Consider the following 23,325-nt stretch of genomic DNA (forward strand, 5'->3'; position numbering starts at 1 on the left):
GAAGTATTAGGCATTTTGATTGCAATATAAACTTAAAATAAGTTATCTCAAAAGCTAGAAAGAAAGGGAGAAGGAGAGAGGGAAGAAAGGAATATCACCATGGTCATTAGAAGTGTAGCTACAAATTACACTTAACATGTTTTTTAAAAAACTAATTAAAATTTAAATTTTTAAAAATTTAAGTTGAATAAAAATTGTAATTAGAAAGATCTGGAGGGGCCCAACACAGTAGCCTAGTGGCTAAAGTCCTCGCCTTGAGCACACAAGGATCTCATATAAGCACCAGTTAGTATCCTGGCTGTTCTACTTCCCTTCCAGCTCCGTTTATAGCCTGGGAAAGCAGTAGAGGATGGCCCAAAGCCTTGGGACCCTGCACTCCATGTGGGAGACCCAGCAGAAGCTCCTTGCTTCAGACCAGCTCAGTTTTGGCTGCTGGGGCCACTAGGGGAGTGAACCAGTAGACGGAAGATCTTTCTCTCTGTCTATCTTTTCTCTGTAATTCTGAGTTTCCAATAAAAATAAATAAATCTTTAAAAGAAAAGTCTGGGTCTGGCACAGTAGCCTAGCAGCTAAAGTCCTCACCTTCCATGTGCTGGGATCACATATGGGCACCGGTCTGTATCCTGGCTGTTGCACTCACTACCCATCCAGCTCTCTATCTGTGACCCAGGAGAGCAGCGGAGGGCAGCCCAGGGTCTTGAGATCCTGCAGCCATGTGGGAGATTCAGAGAAAGCTCCTGGCTCCTGGCTTTGGATCAGCTAAGCTCCAGCCGTGGCAGCTATGTGGAGAGTGAACTAGCAGACGAAAGATCTTTCTCCCTATATCTCCTTCTCTCTGAATATCTGCCTTCCAATAAAAAGAAATAAATCTTTTAAAAAAAAAAAAAAGACACTCTCCCTTGATTTTAAAAAAAAAAAAGGTCTGGATTTTCAAGTAGGCTATAGTAGTTTTAACATAAGTCCACACGGGCCCAGAGCTATAGCCTAGTGGTTAAAGTCCTCACCATGCATGTACAGGAATACCATATGGGCACCATTTCATATCCCAGTTGCTCCCTGCTTGTGCCCTGGGAAGCAGTAGAGGACGGCCCAAAGCCTTGGGACCCTGCACCCGTGTAGGACACCTGGAAAAAGCTCCCAGCTCCTAGCTTCGGATCAGCTCAGCCCCAGCCATTGCGATCACTTGGGGAGTGAGCTAGCGGACAGATGATGTTTCTCTCTGTCTCTCCTTCTCTCTGTAAATCTTGCGTACAAATAAAAGAGAAACAAAATCTTCTTTAAAAAAAATGTCCACACATGCTTTCATATTCCTTCTTTCACAAGGTGAAGGCCAATTCCTATCCCTGTGAATACAAGCTGCACTTAAAAACATATTTCTAACAAACACAACGTGAAAGAAGTAGTCATGGCTTCTGCAGCTGGGTCACAGAAGTCACTGTGATCTTAAGCTTGCCTTCCGATTGCTCTGAGAGAAGGTACCTTTCCACCCACACACAACCAGGATGCCCATGTGGCAAGAAGCTGATGCTGCCTGTCCACAGTCAGGGAGGAACTGATACTTCCTGCTAATTGCCAGGTAAGTGAATCATGTTGGGTTTACATCTCCCAAACCATCAAATGGCTGCAACTGCAGCCAACACTAGGACTGCAACCTTCAGAAACACCCTCACCAAGCCAAGCTGGTCTCAGATCCTCAGCCCCAAAAGCCTTACGGGATAAATCATTTTTGGTATGTTCTCTGAAATTTTAGGACACTTTTCCATGTAATAAGTACTGCAGTGTGCCTGTGAATACATGTCTTGGGAATGACTCAAGTGAGCATAACAATCACCAGTAAGCTGAATGAGAGAGGGATGCAGGGTAGGTCCAGCCAACATGGAAATCAAGGCATATCTTGAGTTAGAAGTTCCAAAATTACAAAAAGTTCCCACGTCTCCTATATTCCTATTTCACCCTCACACATTATAACAAACACGGGCAGCGGTGTTCTTTGTTACAGTGAGTTTCCAAGGAAGAAAAAGATATGTCCTTATGAGATTCGCCTTTTGTTTCAAGAGGCCTCTTAGCCTTTCTTACCCCACAGCCTGACACTAGGAAGATGGATTTAGCTCGACTCCTCTCCTTCTCCAAGTAGTACTGGGTCCTTCCATGCGATGTCTTCAGCAAGGCAGCTGGCTACCTTAAAGGGACTTGGACTATCACTCTCAAAAAGTAGACCCACAACTGACACAAGCATCTGCTCTTCTATTCATCTTTGGTCAAAGCAGTGACAGAAATGAGCAAATAAATCCCACCTCTTGATGAGAGAACTGTCAATAAAATTTGTGAAATTCGCCATAAATTTTACCTTATATTTCTTCTCCTTACAGGAGTAACAGCTCTCTGCAGCCCACTACTTTTTCCTTCCTCTCCACAGCCTGTCAAGCATTCATGGACCATGTGGGTTTCCGTAGTTCCAGGACCAGCAACATCAGCATCACAAGAAACTTGTTAGGAATGCAAACTTGCAGGTCCAACTTCAGACCTGCCGAATGAAAAACACAGGGAATGGCGCCCAGTGATCTGTGTTGTATTAAGTCCTCTTCTCTTGATGCATGGTTAAGTTTGAAATATGCTATTACTTGATGAAAATAACATTCAAAACTACTCTCACAATGTGCTGCTACATGCTTTTCATCACAATTTTAAGAGTCTGTAAACTCTCCTATGATTAGTTAGAGCTTCTGCAGAAAACACCAACTACAGCAAAGATAGCCAGCGGTGGATTTCTCTAATTCACACTCTCAGCTGTCAGAAGCCTTTTCAAGAAAGCCTCTTTCTACCGCCCTCTCCAGATGTATCATCATTTATATATAAAGAACCACTTCAGAAAAAGGAAAAAGAAACAATCACTTTGGGAAAAAATTCCACCTTTTCCAATTTAACAATAAGCATATTATCCAGCTCCAAATATGCTTTATTCTCTTAAAGGAGTTCACAGCCTCCTTCAGAGACAGGTGTTACCTGTGAGGATCGGCTGTTCTATCGATTCCATGACCTTGTGCTCTTGCTTCAGCGTCTGCTCTGCTTCCTTCTTTCCTGGGATTTTCTTTGGATTTACTATCATTCGCTTATATTAAGCTGCATGAACCATATCCTAAGATTTGTTGATACGTCAGTAAGCTCATCATTCAACTCCCACTTTTCTACTCCCCATTGTTTTATTCCATGGATTTTTTCCTGAAAATGAGAAATTTTGTTTCTAACCTATCATGACTACTGATTTCTAATATAATGGTTTCAAAATACAGTTTGAAAAATCAGACATCAGTAAACTTTCCGTAAAGGACCAGACAAGGTCTCCATTGTAACTACTGTAAACAATACAGCAACTTAAGTTAGCAACATGCAAAAGTGAGGGTTGTTACATTCCAACACAACTTTACTTCAAACTAGACAACTTGCTAGGACTCGCACCTTTCAAGCCACTGACCTGTGATGCCAACATCTTGTTGAGTGTCTGTCACCTGTTCCATCTTTTAAAAACAAAAAATGTACTTATTCTTATTGGAAAGGCAGATCAGATTTACGGAGAGGAGAAAGATCTTCATTCCGCTAGTTCACTCCCCAAATGCCGTCACAAAGCTGAGCTGATGGAAGTGCAGCAGCAGGGACATGAACCGATGCCCATATGGGATCCCAGCGCTTGCAAGGTGAGGATTTAGCCAGTGAGCCATTGAGCTGAGCCCACTCCACTTTCACTGGGAAAGGACGGGCAGATCAGCCGAGTGCAGGAATACCTGGATGGCACTCCCGGCTCTTGGCTTCTGCCTGGCCCGGACTCCAGCGCTGGAGCCTTTTAGGAAATGAGCCAGTGGGTTAAAGATCTCTCTTCTCACCCCTGCCCAAACTCTGTCTTTCAATTAAACAAATCTTTTTTTTAAATCAGCTAACAAGTCACAGTTTGCCATCCCCTTGGTACATACAGCACAAATCTTGTTAACACTTGCTATTACTTAATACATGAAGATTTATAATGTTCCATGCATGCTTGAAAACCGATTATCATTCACTCTTAAGGCGCAGGCCTGGCCTACAGTCAATATTTGCTTTTGTTACTTTGGCCCAATGACAGGATTTTAGAATCAGAGAGGGACCTCAGCTGCCAGCTTTGTAGAGTGTCACTGAGTGGCTTGAGGCAAGTGACTAAAGCCTCTAATCCTGGGGATCCTCATCTATAAAATGCAGAAAATAATAGTACCTACCTCACGGGGTGAGCATAAGGAATGATTCAAGAATCCATAGGAAGCATGTAGCAGAAAAACAGGCCATCTTCAGTCATTAGCAGGAATAGAACTATCACTACGTTACTGAACAACTCCTGTAAGGCAAGTATAGCTAGAAACCTATTTTACAAAGAAATTAAAGGCCACCGATACTAAGAAACTTGCCAAAGTCTCACAGCCAAGAACATTTACTTCTAAAGCCTAGGTTGCCAGTATTTAAAACTCTGATTAGTCACACTAACATGAAAAGAATTTACTGGACACCATACCCAGGCGAGGCCACATTTTAAGTCTCTCAGAGAAAGGGGTTGTGAAACCCTCAAGTACTCATTCTTCATGGAGCAAGCTAGTCCTTCAGGGGAAACGAGAGAGCAGTTTGTTCAAATGGGTTTTAATGGTTATGGGAGGTGCCAGAGAAGCAAGCCACCAGTATTCTAGAACCAGGATACCGAAGTTTTATAAACCCACAAACTTTTCTCTGGATTGGATCCTCTAAGTCAATAGTGTCACCCTACGGCGTGCCCAGGCTGTCAATCTCAGAGGCCACCGAGTCTCCCGCCCACGTGCCTTAGGTGCCTGCAGCCTAAAAATATCACCCGACCTCAAAGCTCCCAGGTCGCGCCTTTGGCTTTTTAAAAATTGGCCCCGTCCGGGGATAAGGGAAATATCAGAAGCCTATGGAACTGTATCATAAAATTATAATAATAGTAAAAAAAGTGTAAAAAAAATTGGCCCCATCATCATTCTGAGTCACATAAAATGACAGCCCCGGCCTGCTGCTGATTTAGTGAGCCACGAGCCACTTGAGGCGGAGTTCCATCCCTTTCGAGGGCCACAAACTTCCTCTCCACAGGGGTAAGTCGGCAACGTGAGGACCCGAGGGCAGCCCCCAAACGGGTGGGATGTGGGGAAAGGAAATCCCAGGAACCCTCCTGTCTCCCAGCCCAGGCTTGGGACGCTTCAAAGCCTTCCTTCCCTAAGGACAATTGCTAAGGTTTTCTCCGCCCTGGCGATGACGGAAAACTCGTGACTGGATTCTCGGATCCAAGCTGAGCGCTACGCCGGCGCGGAGAAACCCGGGGGCGGGGCGGCAAACCCTCAGCGCCCGAAAGCCCTCAACGGGCGGCGCATGCGCGGTCTCTCGCGACGGAACCTCCTTCCCGCCGCTGAGACTAGGAAGCGGGACGCCAAATCTGTCCCCGCGCAGCCGCCGCCGCCAGACGCCGGTCGAGGTGACCGCCCTTCCCTAGGCGCGCCTGCGCACGTTCCCACGCACGCTCCGGCGTACGGCGGCGGCCAGGGGTCGCGAGCCGGTGGAGGACCCGCGCGCGGAGAAGCTCGAGGAGTCGGCGCTTCTTCCCTCCCTCCCCCGCTCCCCTCCCCACTCCCTCCCCCCCTCCCCAAGAATGTTCCGCTACGAGGTGAGCTGTCGCGACCGGAAGTGGCCCCTCCCTCCCTCCCGCGCCCCTTTCGCTCTCACCCCCCGCGTGCCGGTCCGCGGCTCCGAGGGGGGAGGGTGCGGGCTGCGGGAGTCGCGGGACCGAGGGGAGCGGGACCGGCCTGGCGTCGTGGATTTTTCCTGCGCGGGTTGGGAGCCGGCTTCGGGGAGGGGGGGCGGGACTGCCCCAGCACTTGCCGCTGGGGAGAGTTGTGGTTTGAGGTGGGGAGGGCCCGTTAAATGCCGCACCCGGACCACCCTCTCACCCCTAACCTGCAGAGTGCCTGGGGGAGACAAGCTTGCAGCTAGCTGGTGGCTATCATTGTGGAGGAGTCACTCGGGAATGCTCCAAAAGGATTTTTCCCGCCCTGGGCCCGGACATCCCTTCCTTCCCTCCACCCCCCCCCCCCCATTACACAGACGCCCCCAGACACGCAGGTAGCCTCAGGTCCGGGGGGTCTGGACTTGCCGTTTGACTGGGACCCCCGAACTCTTTGCTGCTGAGGGCTCCGAATTGGAAGGGGGCGTGTCCGCCCGAAGTTTCTTGTAGGCAAGTGCAGAGAGACGTGGGTTTGGTGTGGGTCCCGAGAGTGCAACAACAGCTGAGGCCTGACCTGTTACCAACTCCCTGTTTGACCTTGAGCGAGCCCTAATCACGGGACAGTTTCTGTTGTAAACTGCAGGGGACTGGTCTACATGATCCCCAAAGAGTCTTTTTGAGTTAAAAAAAAAAGAAAAAGTGGCATGTTTCGGTAAACCGTGCTGATTTGGAGGGGAATGATGTGGAGGCAGTGGTATGTCTGATATGTGCAAGTCTGGGAGGGCTCTAGGATAAGAATTGTCCTTTGTGCTAACCGTCCATTGAGGAAACACACTTAGCCGAAAGATAGGTAGGCAAGATACGTCCCATATAAGTACTGATAGCTGGAATTCTGATGGAAAGTTGAAAACAGTTACTAGACAGCACACGCAAGACCAGACTGAGTGTAAACAGGTGCAGGAGGAAATGCATGGGTAGAAGTTGCCAACGGAGGAAAAAACTTGAGCTTGAATCAAGTGGAAGGGGAAAGGGAAAATGAAGTGAGGAAATGTTTGAAATAGAATACACCTAAGATGTTGAGGGATGTCTGGCTTTTGTTCAGTGATGCAGGTACAGTCTTTGTCTAAATCATTGTTTGCATCTCCCAACAGTAAAGTGCATGACATTGTTCATGCCTTAATAACTGGTAACGTTTGGAGCCTAGCCTCCTCGGGACACAGGGCATTCTCCTGTGGTACTTGACGAATTAACCAGAAAAGTGTGAGTTGCCATGTTTATGCTACTTGTAAGAGTGGCACCAACACTTGCAGTTGGCATATCACAGCTTTCACAGAGTTTGCTGAACTGTGATTGAAAACTTGGCTTTCTGTTTTGTCACTAGTGCGTGCCTCTGGAAAGTTTAAGGAGACGGAGTGGAAAATGAGGAGAAAGCTTTTAAAGTAATAAAATAGTCATAATGATAACAGAAATGTAATAACGCAGGAACTGTTTAGAAAGAAAATTTAAGCAAGATTAAGCATTCATTTGTAATTGCCATAGCTATTCTATCCAGTGATAAGCATAATTTCTCGATTTCATGAGGCATTTCAATAAAATAAACTGAATGCTCGTGGGAGAGGGTACTAAACGGAATTAGAAGGAGGAAGCAGATGACAGACGATAACTGAAACCTTTCACCGTCGAGGCGATTGGTGGATGGGGAACAAATGTCATCTTCACAGAAAGTTGGGGTGAGAGTATCATGTTCATTGAGAAAGTGAGATAAACATTTTCGGGATGCTTTTTTCAGTATTGTAAAATATTGAGTTTTGTGAATAGCTGATGAGTTTTATCTTGCTTTTAGTCTTTGGAGGACTGTCCTCTGGATGAAGATGAGGATGCATTTCAGGGCCTGGGAGAAGAAGATGAAGAGATTGATCAGTTCAATGATGATACATTCGGGTCAGGTGCCGTTGGTAAGTGAGCTTCCTTTGCAGTTCCAGCAGCTTCACCTGGCGGAGGAGCCTCATTCGCTCCTCCTGCAGCGCCGTCCTCTGTTGGTGTTCTCTGGTAGAATAGTACATCTGCCTACTCCTTTGGGCCACTTTTTGCGTGACACACAAAACCAGATCCCTTCCAGCTGTGGGATCTAGGCTCCAGGAAGCCATAAGAAGGAATGCAAATGCTTGAAGGAGTAGACATTCACAAGAGATTTAAGATAATCCTGGGTAGGGGCAGTTTCTCTTGGTAGACATGCAACTTAGGGAAAACTTGTGACCGGTGGAACATTCAGAGTCTTACATGCTAATGAGTTTTAAAATTCACTCCTCTCCTAGTATACTACATAACAGATAGTAACTTCAGTAAAAGTAAATGCTTTTTATAGCAATAATTTTACTGACAGAAAGTTTTTTTTTTTTTTTAAGTCAGATTTACAGAGAGAAGGAGAGAGAAATCTTGCATTTGCTGGTTCATTCTCCAAGCAGCCACAATGGCCAGAGCTGAGCTGATCTGAAGCCAGGGGCCAGGAGCTTCTGCTGGGTCTCCCATGTGGATGCAGGGTCCTAAGGCTTTGAGCCATCCTCTACTGCTTTCCAGGGCACCAGCAGGGAGCTGGAAGGGAAATGGAGCTTCCCAAATACAAACCAGAATCCATGTGGGATCCCAGCATATGCAAGGCAAGGACTTTAGCCACTAGGCTTCCGCGCCAGGCCCAGTAATAGAAAATCTTAATAAATAGAAAAATGTTGTGCACAGTTGAAATGTTTTCTGTCCCTGGATAGGAATAAATACACTAGGAGATAAGATAAATGTAAAAGGTTAAAGAGGCAAATTAACAAAATGTAAATGCTAGGATAGAAAATTGAGGAAGCAGATTTAAATGACAGAGTTGGAGATCACATTTCACTTAAAACAAGCAGATTAGTAAATTAAAATTTACATCAAAGGACCAGTGGCAAATGAAGCCACTGCTCTGGGTGCCGACATCCAGGAGCAGAGTACTAGGTCTAGCCCCAGCCACTACACTTTGGATCCAGCTTCCTTCTAGCATGCCCGAGGATGCAGCAGATAACGGCTCGAGGATTTGGGTCCCTCCCAGCCATGTGCAGGACCAGATGGAGTCCTGAGTGGAAGTGAACCAGGGAGTGGAAGTCTCCCTTTCTCGCTGTCTACCACTATGCCTTTCAAGAAGATGAAAATAAATAAGCAATTTTTGAAACATTTTTACCTTAAAAAGATGAGCAGGGATGAATCTGTAGGTATTTTTGCTTGGACTGTTGGCGTTGGAAAGGTGCAATCACAGTGTTTATAAAAGGATGTGTAAATATGTGTGAATCGCAGCACTTCTGTCAGTGCAAATATTCATAGTTCATAAGCAGGAAAAGGAAATGTAGCAATAGGGAGTACTCTCAAGAGGCTTAGTATCGGAGACAAGTCAAAGGCCTTACTGGTTCGGCAGTGACCTAAACAGCTTACTTTTAACTTACACTAAACTGAATGAACCGCTAAAAATGAAAATTTACAAAATTCAGTAGAGAACCTAAACTTTGCCTGCCGTGACTTGAGAGCAACAAGAAAAATGTTGACAGTACAAACAACAGCTGGTTGAGAGAGTAAAGATGATTGATTAATAATGAAATAGAAAAGTTACATGGTTGTGTTTAAACTCTATATTAACATCATGTACTGAATGTTATCATTTTCCAACAAATGGAGTTGATAGAATTGATTTGCACATGTTATATTAAAATGTGACACGTCCTCATTTTTTGAACATGAAGAAAGGAATTGTCTCACCTTCTCCTTGGGTTCCAGGGTGCAGTGAGCACTTCATCTTTGCTAGAATTTCTGCTTGATTTTTAAACTCATGGAGAGGACATCTTGAGTAATAGCTTTTAGTGCAGTGTATAATTTAAGTCACTGGCTGCCTATCTGATGTCCCTTTAAGAAATTGATGAGTGCTTTCTATGTAAAAAACTGTTTACATCACGTTAAAGCAACAAATGATGCTGGAGTAAGCCCAGTTTAGTCTCTAAAACTAAAAGCTACCACGTGGTGCTCATTCTGTGCTGGGGACCACTCGAAATGTCCCGAACACGTGCTGAACCTTCACAGCAGCCTCGTGAGATAAGCACCGACAGAATCCACATTTTAACAGATGAGGAATCAGAGTGACAGGCTGTGTAACTATAAATACAATTAATGTAAACTGGTTATGTCAGACAGTCTTTGGTTAAAGTTTGAAACATCGAGCCTCTGCTGGTGAAGACTCTTCCCCTCTTCCTGATAACAGCTGTAATCTGAGGGACTGAGACTGCCCTCAAATCAATCTCCTTCCCTTTAGTTTGGTTTCGTTCAGAAATATCCCTAGGATAGGCTTCAGGGCCATTATCACAATAAACAGATTTATAAAAACTGCCAGGAAAGGATCCGGCATGGTAGCCTAGCAGCTAACGTCCTCGCCTTGGATGCACCAGGATCTCATATGGGCGCCGGTTCTAATCCCAACGGCCCCAGTTCACATCCAGCTCCCTGCTTGTGGCCTACAAAGGCAGTAGAGGGTGGCCCAGAGCCTTGGGGTCCTGCACCAGTGTGGGAGACCCTGAGGAAGCTCCTGGTTCCTGGCTTCGGATCAGCTCCGGCCATTGCAGCCACTTGGGGAGTAAACCAGCAGACGGAAGATCTTCCTCTTTGTCTCTCCTCTGTTTATATCTGACTTTCCAATAAAAATAAATAAATCTAAAAAAAAAAAAAGCCACCAGGAATTTTGTAGATCACACTGGAGTTAGATCAGTTAGTTGAAGAAATATGGTTATCTCTTTCCCTTAATTTCTCTGTTGTTCTTTTGCCCTCCTTTTCAGTTTGATAGACAATGAATTAAGATTAAGCAGTGGGTTGTCTAAGTAACTTTTTAGATTATTTGAAAAATATACAGAGTGAAGTACTCTGGTTATGTTAAGGGAATTAGATCTGTGACATACCCCCTCAGATTTTTTTTCCGTAAGATCAAGAAAAAGGTAAAAGCATAATGTATTCCATGACAGATTTCTTTGCTTACATGTTTGAAAGCATGACAGTTCCCAACAGAGCTATTTGAGCAGAATATGACTATTTAACACTTTTGTTTAAAGCTTGATAGGATCTGGTAAAGTTAACCAGAAACAAAATTGAGACATGGAGACTGAAAAGAGTGCTTTATAAGCAGTCAGTTAGCAATTCAGACTATTTTGGAAGTATTTTAAAAATCTCTGAAATCAGGATTATGGCCTCTCTGCTCATTTGTTTTTGGGTTCGTAAAATTAAAAAAAAAAATCTTACCCTTTGTCAGATCACTCTTCCTCATCAAAAATGACAAGATGCCATAGCTGACTTTTAATTATGCTGTTCTTTAAGGGTATTAATTTCAGATGGATGAGCATATAACCCTGTAATTTTCATCTAATGAAGATCTTCCCCTTTTTGAGCACATCAATGTTATGTTTCTAAGAAACTATCAAAATGCAAAGGTTCGGGCCCGGCAGCGTGGCCTAGCGGCTAAAGTCCTCGCCTTGAACGCCCCGGGATCCCATAAGGGCGCCGGTTCTAATCCCGGCAGCTCCACTTCCCATCCAGCTCCCTGCTTGTGGCCTGGGAAAGCAGTTGAGGACGGCCCAAAGCTTTAGGACCCTGCACCCGCGTGGGAGACCCAGAAGAAGTTCCAGGTTTCCGGCATCGGATCGGCGCGTACCAGCCCGTTGTGGCTCACTTGGGGAGTGAAACATTGGACGGAGGATCTTCCTCTCTGTCTCTCCTCCTCTCTGTATATCTGGCTTTCCAATAATAATAATTTAAAAAAAAAATCTTTAAAAAAAAATGCAAAGGTTGATTTTTTTCAGTTCTTTCCTATAAAGTTACATTTCTGAGGAAAAGTACCTGTTGCCTGGGCACTCAATAAGAGGAAGTTGTTGGATGAGGAGGAAAATCTCCACGATTAGGAAAAGTGACCCGTGTCCCAAGTCCTAGAGGCTTGTTGGTAAGACTAATGTTATGTATAGCCCTTGCCCCACAGCCTTTATCCCAGTGATGGCAAGATGATGTCTCCTTCCCATAATGGATTGTTCAAAATTGCATTGTTCTCAAAACCTAGAGAGTTTGTCCTATGGTGTAAGACAGAAGTTTGTAAGTCCTGCTTTTCTCACCTTTTGGGTCACCAGTGTCACATGTGTATGGTATCGTAAATAAAGGGCTCGCATTGTGGCACAGCTTGTTTAACCACTGCCTGTGATGCCAGCGCCCATATGAACTTTGGTTCTAGTCCCAGACGCTCTACTTTGGATTCGACTCTCAACACATGTTCCTGGGAAAGCAGAAGATGTCCCTCATGGGCCCCTGTCACCCACATAGGAGAGGTGGATGGATTTCCAAACTCCCAGCGTCAGCCTGACCCAACCTTGGCTTTTGTGAACATTGAAATATTGAACCAGCACATGAAAGATCAAGTAAAAATAACAAATTATAGAGCCCAGCGGCATTGCCTAGCGGCTAAAGTCCTCGCCTTGAACGCCCCGGGATCCCATATGGGCGCCGGTTCTAATCCCAGCAGCTCCACTTCCCATCCAGCTCCCTGCTTGTGGCCTGGGAAAGCAGGAGAGGACGGCCCAAAGCCTTGGGACCCTGCACCCACGTGGGAGACCTGGAAGAAGTTCCTGCTTCCCAGCTTCGGATCGGCGCGCACCGGCCCGTTGCGGCTCACTTGTGGAGTGAAACATCGGACGGAAGATCTTCCTCTCTGTCTCTCCTCCTCTCTGTATATCTGACTGTAATAAAATAAATAAATCTTAAAAAAATAACAAATTATAAATATTACTATGTCCATATAAAGGGATTATTAGCCTCTTGAAACATGGGAATATACATATAGTGTTTGTTGCAGTAGGTTGATGATACAGATGATGTTCAGTGTAGGGTTTAGTTTTAATTTATTATTTAAAAGCAGAAAGAAAGTTCTCATCTGATGGTTTACTTCCCATATGCCTTCGAGAGACAGTCCTGGAGCAGGCCTGAGCTGAGAGCCACAAACTCACTTCAGCACTCATGTGAGTGGCAGGGAATCGGTCTCTTGAGCCATCAGCCCCTTCTTCCAGGGTCTGCTTTAGCAGGAAGCTGGAATCAGAAATTGAAACATAGAATCCAATTCAGGTACCCCCTGGGATGTGACATCTTAACTTCTAGACTAAATGCCCAGCCTTTCATTACCAATTGTCATATTAAATTGCAAATAATCCAAATGGTTATCAGTAGGGAATGAGGAAAATTAAGCTTATCCATAGAACATAATCTTGTGGTAGTGTTAAAAAGTATAAGATAATATCAGTATTTGCATTTCTATTTTCTACATGAAAAGGTGTCAAATGATATGCATAAACAAAATCACATCAGCAGGGAGGTAAGGCATTGCTTGTGAGACGTGCATCTCATGTTGGAGTGCTGGTACGTCCTAGCTTCCAATCTAACTTCGTGTTAATGTTTCCTAAGAGGTAACATAGTGTGCCAAGCGCTTGGGTCTCTGCCCCCCTGTGGAAGGCTCCGATGGAATTCTGGGCTCCTGTCTTTGATCTGGCCCACCTCCCTAGCTGTTGTGTTTGAGGGATGTACCATCAGAGGAAAGATCTCTGCATTTCAAGTAGGCGAAAATAAATTTTGTTTTTAAGAACTATTAAGAGATCTAAAACATAATTCAAAAAATTTTTATGGCAGAGTTTTTATAGTTAGTATTTTCAAAAACTTAACTAATTATAGAGAAATTTCTAAGTTACAAATTTTTGGTGCTTAAATTTAAAAAAATTCAGCAATAAAGAGAAAAATCCCTTTGTACTGAATTGTGTGGAACATGTGAAATATATAACTAAAAGAATAAAACATGTAACAGAAACAAAAGAATACAGGTACTTTGTAGGTTGAAAAACAGAGCTGTGGCAGGTTAAGCTGCTGCCTGGGACATTGACAACACACATAGGTACCAGTTCATGTCCCAGCTGCTCTACTCCTGTTCTAGCTCCCTGCTCACAGCCTGGGGAAAATAGCAGAAGTGGTCCAAGTGTTTGGACCCCTGAGAGACCCAGTGAATTCCTGGTTTGGGGACTGAAGGTTCTTTTTTTCTTTTTTTCTTTTTTTTTTTTTTTTTTTTGTTCTGTCCCCCTCTAACTCTGACTCTCAAATCAGTAACTTTCTTTTTAAGCAGAGTACATTTAGATGAAGTGAGGGTAGTGTTAAAATGAAGACTGTTGAGGGTGGCTTCAGTGGAGGGAGAGGTTTCTGCACTGGAGTGCTGAAAGGGATCAGACTGTACATGCGGCTTTTGTGATTGGAAGCAGAATGGAATAACTAGCTCGGAGAGAACAGAAAGGAGAGCTGGAATGGGAGGGAGGTTCGTTTCTACAGAAGCAGCGGTTGCTGAAGGTTTTAGTACTACAGTGGGACTGAAAGTGAATGCTGGGTAGGCCTAATAAATTGGGAGAACAACCTTAGTGTCAGTGCTACATCCTGCATAGTAGCGTGCAGGAGTTGCAAGACATTAGTTAAAATACAAGAGGAATTGACCCTGGTTCAAATTGTGATTACTTTCCCCCTGGATTGTTGCTGCAGTAGCCTTCTCCCAGATCACCATGCTTCTGATACTGTCTCCGCTATTCCCATTTGCCAATCCATGTTCAATATAGCTAGTGATTTCTCTCTAAAAAGTTAGCCTTGCGATTACTACCCATTGCCTCCCTTTTGACAGTGACCCAGACGACCTCTTAGGAGTGCCACCTCTCCTGGCTCTGACCTCATTCTACTCTTGATGCTTCTATTCTAAACGGCCCTCTTGCTCTCACAGCTGACAAACTCTCATTTTAACACCTTTCTGCTGACGGTCCTGCCTGTAACAGTCTTCTTTGAATAACCACATGACTGAGTTTTTTTTTTAATTTATTCATTAATTACATTGCATTATGTGACACAGTTTTATAGGTACTTGGATTCTCCCCACCCCTCCCCAAACCCTCCCCCCATGGTGGATTCCTCCACCTTGTTGCATAACCACAGTTAAAGTTCAGTTGAGATTCCCTCATTGTAAGCATATAGCAAACATAGAGTCCAGCATCTAATTGTCCAGTCAAGTTCAATGGCTTCTTAGGGAGACCCTCTCTGGTTTGAAGGCAGAGCCCGCAGAGTATCATCCCGATCAATTAAAAGCTCCAACATACCATCAGCAAAAATTTACATCATTATGGAATTAATTGACATACACATGACTGATTCTTACTCTTGGCCCAGTGCGATGGCTCAGTGGCTAAATCCTTGTCTTGCGTGCACTGAGATCCCATATGCGTTCCAGTCCATGTTCTGGTTGCTCTACTTCCCATTCAGCTCCCTGCTTGTGGCCTGGGGAAGCAGTAAAGGATGGCCCAAAGCCTTGGGACCCTGCACCCGTGTGGGAGACCCAGAAGAGGCTCCTGGCTTCAGATCAGCTCAGCTCCAACCACTGTGGCCATTTGGGGAGTGAACCAACCGGTGGATTATCTTTGCTCTCTGTGTCTCTACTTCTCTCTGTAAATGTGATATGCCTTTCCAATAAAAATAAATAAATCTTTAAAAAAAAATTCTTAAACCTTTCTCAAATGAAATGTCACCTCACCGAAGCTCGTCTCTGACCATGTATTTACAGTTTTACAGGCTACTTTGCTGTCTCCATGTCTTTGGAACATAACATGTAATGGATTTAGTCATTATGTTTATTGTCCGTTATCTATTGTTTGCTTGAATGAAAGCTGTATGAGGGGAACATCCTTGTCTGCTACATATAGAACCTTTAAAGCTACAATAGTGTTTGCCATGTAATAGATGATTACCAAATAGTAGTCAAATAAGATGGATTCAAATGCTTGCAAAGAACATGGTAATTATAATTTAGGGAAAAGTTACGGGACTGGCATTTGTAACTTAGCAGAACTGCCGCCTGCAATGCTGGCACCCATATGGATGCCAGTTGAAGTCCTACCTGCTCCACTTAACAACTCAGCCACCTGCACCCATGTGGGCGAAATGCTCTTTAAGTTTTTGCTTGAACTAACAGGAGATTGTGTATGTGAGTATTTGTATCATCAGTTCGGGAGTCCAGTTTCAGAGAATAATTTGGGGCAGCATTGGTAATGTCTTAGTCATTAATACAGATATTTGAGTTCTAATTCTGGCATAATGTTATTTACTCTTTTTTTTTTAAGATTTATTTATTTTTATTACAAAGCCAGATATGCAGAGGAGGAGAGACAGAGAGGAAGATCTTCTGTCCAGTGATTCACTCCCCAAGTAAGTGCAACAGCCGGTGCTGTGCCAATCAGGAGCCAGGAACTTCCTCCAGGTCTCCCACACGGGTGCAGGGTCCCAAGGCTTTGGGCCGTCCTCGACTGTTTTCCCAGGCCACAAGCAGGGAGCTGGATGGGAAGTGGAGCTGCTGGGATTAGAACTGATTCCCATATGAGATCCCGGCACATTCAAGGCAAGGACTTTAACCCTTGCGCTATCACACCAGGCCCTGTTACTTACTCAGTTTAAAAAAAAAATCACTTTTTGTGTCCCTTAATTTAAAATTTTATTTATGTCTCTAAGTAAAAATTAACCTTTACCTGACCTCTGGAGTTCAAGTTGTTTGTTTGATTATAAGAAGCAGCTTCTGAAAGTTTCTTTCTCCCATTATAAACTATATTTCTTCTATAACTTGCAGATGATGATTGGCAAGAAGCACATGAGCGCCTGGCTGAATTGGAAGAAAAGCTACCAGTGGCGGTTAATGAACAGACAGACAATGGAGAGAGGGATGAAATGGACTTGTTGGGTGATCATGAGGAGAATCTGGCAGAAAGGCTCAGTAAAATGGTGATTGAAAATGAATTAGAAGATCCGGCTATCATGAGGGCAGTGCAGACCAGGCCAGTTTTGCAGGTAAGTTACTCTGATTCAAGAATTGAAGCATACGCTCGCTACTTGATTTCATCTGGCATAATGACAGGATTACGGTGCTCCATACACAATTTAAAAATGTCATTTCTTATGATCCACTTCTTGAGTTGAAGTCGGGAAGTAATGTGTATTTGAGAGCACTGAAATTTGTTAGCCTCAAGCAGTTGAGGCTGTTTGAACCTTGCTCCCCAAAAGCAGGTAATTCACTCAGAGCCCACATTATTGCCAACTTTGTCTATGTTTTTTGTTTGTTTGTTTGTTTGTTTTTAATTAGCCCCAACCAGGAAGTCTGAATTCCAGCATTTGGGATGGATCTGAAGTTCTGAGGCGAATCCGTGGACCATTACTTGGTCAGGTAGTAAACATTTTTCCCTTGTGTAAAATTTTTAATATCCAGAAATTTTAAGTTGCCTCCTATTGTTATCCTTTGCTCACTGAAAGAATATACCCACATATCACTTGCTGATGTTAATACTGACTGCTGCATCCAGCACCATCAACATAGCCTTCCTCAACCTCTGGGGTAAAGGCTGAAAAGAAACCTTTTCAATTTAGATTTGTCAAAAGTCCAGGCAAATTCCATGGTGAATTTCTATATCAGAAAGCTAAGCCGGTAACAGTGACATGAATGACTACGCTATCGTGATAGCTTGGGGGCGAATAATAAGGGGGAGATATAGGGAGAGGAAGGGATGATCTCCTATGCTTCTAAATATGTATCACATGAAAACTAAGAAATCTCATGTACATTTTTTAAATAGTAAAATTTTTTTTAAATAGCCATAGCTTAAAATTGTCTAGAAAAAACTGTAGGAATTGGGAGCAGAGGAATGCTGGTGACTGGGCTTAGCAGGAGGGACTAGTCAACAGTACAATAAAGAGACAAGACAAAGGAACTTTTCAGCATGATGAAACTGTTCTGTATCGCAAAGCCCATGGCAGTTCTATTACTGTGTGCTTATTAAAAGTCAGAGAGTTATATGGCAAAGAATAAATTCTGCCATGTGTGAATTAGTAAATAAAATTTTAAAAATTCCTCCAGATGTTTTGACATCTGCAGAGATTAAACATTTTCAAATTAACTACCTTTTTTTGTTTTTGTGGCCATTTCCTCAATTAGGAAATGCCTACAGTATCTGTGTTGGAATATGCCTTGCCTCAGAGGCCCCCACAGGGCCCAGAAGACGACCGAGACCTTTCTGAACGTGCATTACCAAGGCGATCCACCTCACCTATCATTGGGAGTCCTCCTGTTAGAGCTGTCCCCATTGGCACCCCACCTAAGCAGGTGGCTGTACCCAGCTTCAACCAACAGGTACCTTTCATTAACAGGCACTCAGCCCAGGATATCAGGAATCTGGGCTGGGAGGAGGGTGGAAATTTGCAGTAGGCATTAAATTAGAAGAAAAGTAGCCAAGTAGAGGAGAAATGAGTACAAATGAAACACATTCCCTGATACCCTACGCTGCTGCCGGCTATGATGCTGTTGCCTTTTAATTGGGGGAGAAGAAGGGTAGTCAGCCACATTTAGTGCATTGACAGAGAGATAACTGAAAGCTGGGGGGAGTGGGAACACACAGCATTGTCCACGTCCCTTTTTACCTTTAAGATATCCCTGCTTTCCCTAGAGCCTGTGCAGTCCTGTTCCATAGACTTTCCTCCACCTGAAACCAGCAGCTGAAAAGGAAGGCCAATTTGGAAGGTATGGGGGGAGGGCGGTGTTGGTATGGCCTAGTTAGGCTCAATATCCTATGACACGGTGGAGTCACATGGATCATAAAATTGCTGAGCATGACGGCCATATCACAGGGGCTTCAGAATAGGACTTAGTCAGTCCTCCAGCTTTCTTAGTCCTTCTCCCTCGCTGCTACCAAAACATATCCTTTTGAAGAGAGTTTGAAAGAATATCTGCTGGTACCTCCCTCAGCATGGAAGGGTGGGATAACTGAACAATTAACTGAATCTTCCACATCTTGATTTTGTGAGAGGAAATGTATTTGAGCCCATCGCCATAGCCATTCGCTTAGAAGTAGGGTTTCGCATTGAGTCCTGTGTCTCTACCAGTACTTGAGGGGAAGGAGTGTGGGTGGAAAACAAAACTGACTTCATTGAGTGTAGTTGTATATATGTTTATTCCAATAGATTCTGTGTCCGAAGCCTGTCCATGTCCGGCCCCCATTGCCGCCACGTTATCCTGCTCCCTATGGTGAGAGGATGTCTCCAAACCAGCTCTGCAATGTCCCGGTACGTCACTGTACGACCTGACAAAAACGTAATCACTACCTGTAGGATCAGGATCAGTGTACAACGCTGACTTGTCCTAAACTGCATGTGGCTTTTATACCTGCTATACTGCAGTACCTGAGTCTCAAGACTCCCAGTTAGAGGACATGGTCACTTCTTTATTATGACAACCATTTTCTTTAAAAATCTCAATGAAGTCTGGTCATCCGGTTTCCTACGCTTTAAATCATTCATTGTGGTTTTTATTTTTTTTTTTTTTACTGTTGTTTATTTCATTATTTCTGCCATTGCTCTTTTTTATGATTTCCTCAGTAGAAAGATTGATTCTACAGTTTGGTTTTTTTTTTCTAAAGATTTATTTATTTTTTATTACAAAGTCAGATATACAGAGAGGAGGAGAGACAGACAGAAAGATCTTCCATCCAATGATTCACTCCCCAAGTGAGCTGCAACGGCCAGTACTGTGCCAATCCGAAGCCGGGAACCAGGATCCTCTTCTGGGTCTCCCACACGTGTGCAGAGTCCCAATGCATTGGGTCGTCCTCGACTGCTTTCCCAGGCCACAAGCAGGGAGCTGGATGGGAAGTGGAGCTGCCGGGATTAGGACCGGCGCCCATATGGGATCCCGGGGCATTCAAGGCGAGGACTTTAGCCACTAGGCCACGCCGCCAGGCCCCTGATTCTACAATTTGTATCCAACTTTCTCCTACATTTGGACTAGGTTCCTTTATTGATGACTGTTCCGTAACAGCTTTTTCCTTCTTTCGTCCTTAGAATTCATCCCTGCTGGGCCATCCCTTCCCTCCTAATGTTCCTCCCATCCTCAGCCCCCTCCAGAGAGCACAGCTTCTTGGAGGAGCACAGGTAAGCCTGTGTTTAGCCTTGGCCATAAAGAACCCTTCTCATTTCACAAGGGCCGTTAGGTGATATCCTCTTTTTTGCTTTTAATCACAACAACCTCTTGTTTTTTCCTTTTTTGTGGTTGTTGTTGTTGTTAATAAAATTATTTTAAATTATCTGGGGATCAAAGGAAGTTGCAATTAACTAAATCAAATACATTGTCCCTCCTTATAGCTACAGCCTGGACGGATGTCTCCCAGCCAGTTTGCACGCGTCCCTGGGTTTGTCGGTAGTCCACTAGCTGCCATGAATCCCAAGCTACTGCAAGGGAGAGTTGGGCAGATGCTCCCCCCAGCGCCAGGCTTCCGTGGCTTCTTTACTGCTCCACCTCCCACTACGCCGCCTCCGCAGCAGCATCCTCCTGGCCCAGGACCTCATCTGCAAACCATAAGGTATATGAAACTAATGCTGTGATTTAGCCATCGTTAACCAAGTCTCTTAGTCATTGACATTTGGCTGCAGAATACAAGTTTCTTGATCTTCTCCAGTGATACATGTTGAAATGTTACTGGGTCCTCAAGTTGGCAAACACAGAAATGTTTGATAAGCTCCAGGATTTCTTATGAGCCACATTTTAAGGGTCACATGCCTCCTATGTACATTTGCATGCTACAAGTTAGTTGTCTTTTCTATTTTCTGAACACACGTACACATGACTTACGAAGGATTGCCTTATGTTAAGGAATAGAGATTAAAATGCTAAGAAGTCAGCTAAACTTAACACTGGCTAAATTGCTTGCTTCCACCCTTTAGTTTTACAAAAAAGGTTAAGATCCTATTTCAGTGAAATTGTATTTCATTACATATCAGTGTGTCTGTCACAGTTCTCAAGAGAGACAATATCAGTAGGATGGATTCATACACACGATCTTCCCTCTCTGTATGTGTGTATGTGCACACAAAGAGTGTGTGAGTTTCTAAAGAATTGGCTGACATTGAGAAGGCCAGCTGGCCATAAATAGTGACAGTTGGGAATTGGCAACCTTGAAGCTGAAATACTTAGCCTGGGCCAGGAGGCTGAGGCTCAGCAGGATTTCTCTTGCACTCTGGAGGCAGAATTCCTTCTCCGAGAAACTTCAGCTTTTGCTAACTGATTGATAACCATCCCACATTATCAAGGTTGGTCTCATTTTCTTAAAGACCGCTTTTTATAAATATTAATCACGTACAAGATAGTTCGCAGCAATATCTAAACCAGTCTTTTACCAAATAACCAAATATTACCAACTTAACATGTAAAATTAATCACCCCATACTTATATTTTCAGTGCTTGAAGCTCAATACATCAATGTGTTTAGAGACTTCTAAGCAAGAGCATAAGGAAAAAACTGTGTTACTTGACTGATAATTCATTTGTATTTCATAATTATTCTTTAAAGAATTGAGAATTAGTCTTTGAGGAAGATATGTTAAAAAATAATAATAAACTGTCTTTAGCTTTTGCAAGCTATTTCTAGAGGAGTAGACGCAGCAGGAACCTGCATTGTGGTGCTGCCTGCAATGCTAGCACCATATGGAAGCTGGTTGGAGTCCTGGCTGCTACACTTCCTACCTAGCTCCCTGCTAAAACACCTAGAAACACCACAGATAATGACCCCAGTGCTTGGACCCCCGGCCACCCTCATGGGGCACCTGGATGAAGTTCCAGGCTTTTGACTGGACTGGCTCAGCCCGTGTGTTATGGCCGTTTGGAGAGTGAGCCAGCAAATGAAAGACTGATGTTTCCCTCTTTCCACCTGACCGCCTCCCTCTCATTCTCTCTCCCCTCTCTCTTTCTCTTTTCTCCTTCCCCTCCCCTTTTCTCTAATTTTCTCTGCGTTTCAAATAAAGTAAATAAATCTTTAAGAAGAGGACGACTCTAAAAGTATCTTGAATGGACCATATCAAGTTATCCTGGGCTAACACTTCTTAAAATTCCAAATATTCAGAACCAGTGCAATTGTTCAACAGGCTAATCCTCTAACTGCAAGGACCGACATTCCATATGGTCACCAGTTCATGTCCCAGCTGCTCCACTTCCCATCCAGCTCCCTGCTTGTGGCCTGGGAAAGCAGTGGAGAATGGCCCAAAGCCTTGGGACCCTGTACCTGCATTGGAGATCCAGAGAAAGATCCTGGTTCCTTGCTTTGGATCAGCTCAGCTCTAGCCATTGCAGTCATTTGGAAAGTGAACCAACAGTTGGAAAGTCTTTTTCTCTGTCTTTCCTTCTCTTTGTAAATCTGCCTTTCCAATAAAAATAAATCATTTAAAAGTAAGAAAATTTCAAACTTCATGAGAGGTTGAGTTCCCCGCCTGGGGAAAATCCATCCCGTGTCTGGATGGCTTTCCGTCAAACTGCTAATGCACACCCTGAGAGTTTGCAGGTGATGATGGCTGAAATGCTTGGGTGTCCCCAGATGAAGTTATAGGCTCATAGCCTCAATTGGTGCAGGCATTTGAGAAGTGAACTATCAGATGGGAAGCTCTATCTCCATGCTGTTCAATTAAATCAATAAAATTTTGTTTTAAAGTGACTGGGCTCCATTAAATTTTGTCAACTGCTGGGTATGACTACCTTGAGAACCTTGTTTTCCATTATTCTTAGATCTCAGGCACCAATGTTTAGACCCGACACGACTCACCTTCATCCGCAGCACCGCAGACTCCTGCATCAGAGGCAGCAGCAGAACAGAAAGTGCGTACGGATATTCCTCTTAATTCAGCTCTTACTTTTGATAATCTAACAACATGCTAATGATTTAGTTTGCTTTTTTAGTAATTATACTGTATTTATTTTGCAAATAATGTCAAACCAGAAACGCTTCCACTTTATATTTTTGATGTACCAGCCCAACTACTAGAATTGTAATTGCGATCTGATTTTTTAAGACAACATTGTATATTTCTTTCCAGGTTCTTAATGTCTGCTTAACTACCTCTCCCCTTTTTTTTAACCTTCTCAATTTAGAGGTTATTCTTAAAATACTATGGCTAGCCTTGCATGTGAATTCAGTGATCATTATCTGTTTTTGCCTGTAATCATTTAGTCATCATTTGACAGGTATAAATATGATAGGTTTTGTGAATTAAAAGGAAAATAAGGTACCCAAGAAATATGTACAATTAAGTTTTTAATTTAAGAAAAGAATTTTTTATCTTCATTGAGGTAGAAGTCAAAGCCAGGCTGATATAGTCTTCACACACTTAATGTGTACATTGGATTAACACACTGTACTTCATAAATGTATGCAACTAAAATAATAATTAAAAGTAAGACAGGGCTCTACACAGTGGCCTAGCGAGTAAAGTCCTTGCCTTGCATGCACTGAGATCCCATATGGGCAGCCAGTTCATGTCCCAGTGGCCCCACTTCACATACGGCTCCCTGCCTGTGGCCTGAGTAAGCAGTTAAGGATGACCCAAAGCCTTGGGTCCCTGAACCCAGGTGGAAGACCCGGAAGAAGCTCCTGCCTCCGGATTGGCTCAGCTTGAGCTATTG

At 43.8% G+C, this 23,325-nt stretch overlaps 1 protein-coding gene across 2 annotated transcripts in view; it reads left to right on the forward strand.

Annotated features, from left to right (window-relative positions):
* Positions 1–5,414: 5,414 nt before the first annotated feature.
* PATL1 (PAT1 homolog 1, processing body mRNA decay factor) overlaps positions 5,415–23,325 on the forward strand; it is a 34,999-nt gene continuing 17,088 nt past the window's right edge. Inside the window, exons 1-9 of one of the 2 annotated variants that reach the window (XM_004585276.2) lie at positions 5,415–5,686; positions 7,587–7,698; positions 16,467–16,684; positions 16,977–17,057; positions 17,823–18,017; positions 18,845–18,946; positions 19,721–19,810; positions 20,021–20,238; positions 22,432–22,521. In XM_004585276.2, the coding sequence (XP_004585333.2) occupies positions 5,672–5,686; positions 7,587–7,698; positions 16,467–16,684; positions 16,977–17,057; positions 17,823–18,017; positions 18,845–18,946; positions 19,721–19,810; positions 20,021–20,238; positions 22,432–22,521 (1,121 nt within the window). In that variant the 5' untranslated portion in view covers positions 5,415–5,671. Of the gene's footprint in view, positions 5,687–6,456; positions 6,498–7,586; positions 7,699–16,466; positions 16,685–16,976; positions 17,058–17,822; positions 18,018–18,844; positions 18,947–19,720; positions 19,811–20,020; positions 20,239–22,431; positions 22,522–23,325 lie in introns of those variants that run through there. The other variant, XM_058662990.1, reaches the window with a different exon arrangement.

Source organism: Ochotona princeps, chromosome 4, assembly GCF_030435755.1.
Source record: "Ochotona princeps isolate mOchPri1 chromosome 4, mOchPri1.hap1, whole genome shotgun sequence".
Lineage (NCBI taxonomy): Eukaryota > Metazoa > Chordata > Mammalia > Lagomorpha > Ochotonidae > Ochotona > Ochotona princeps.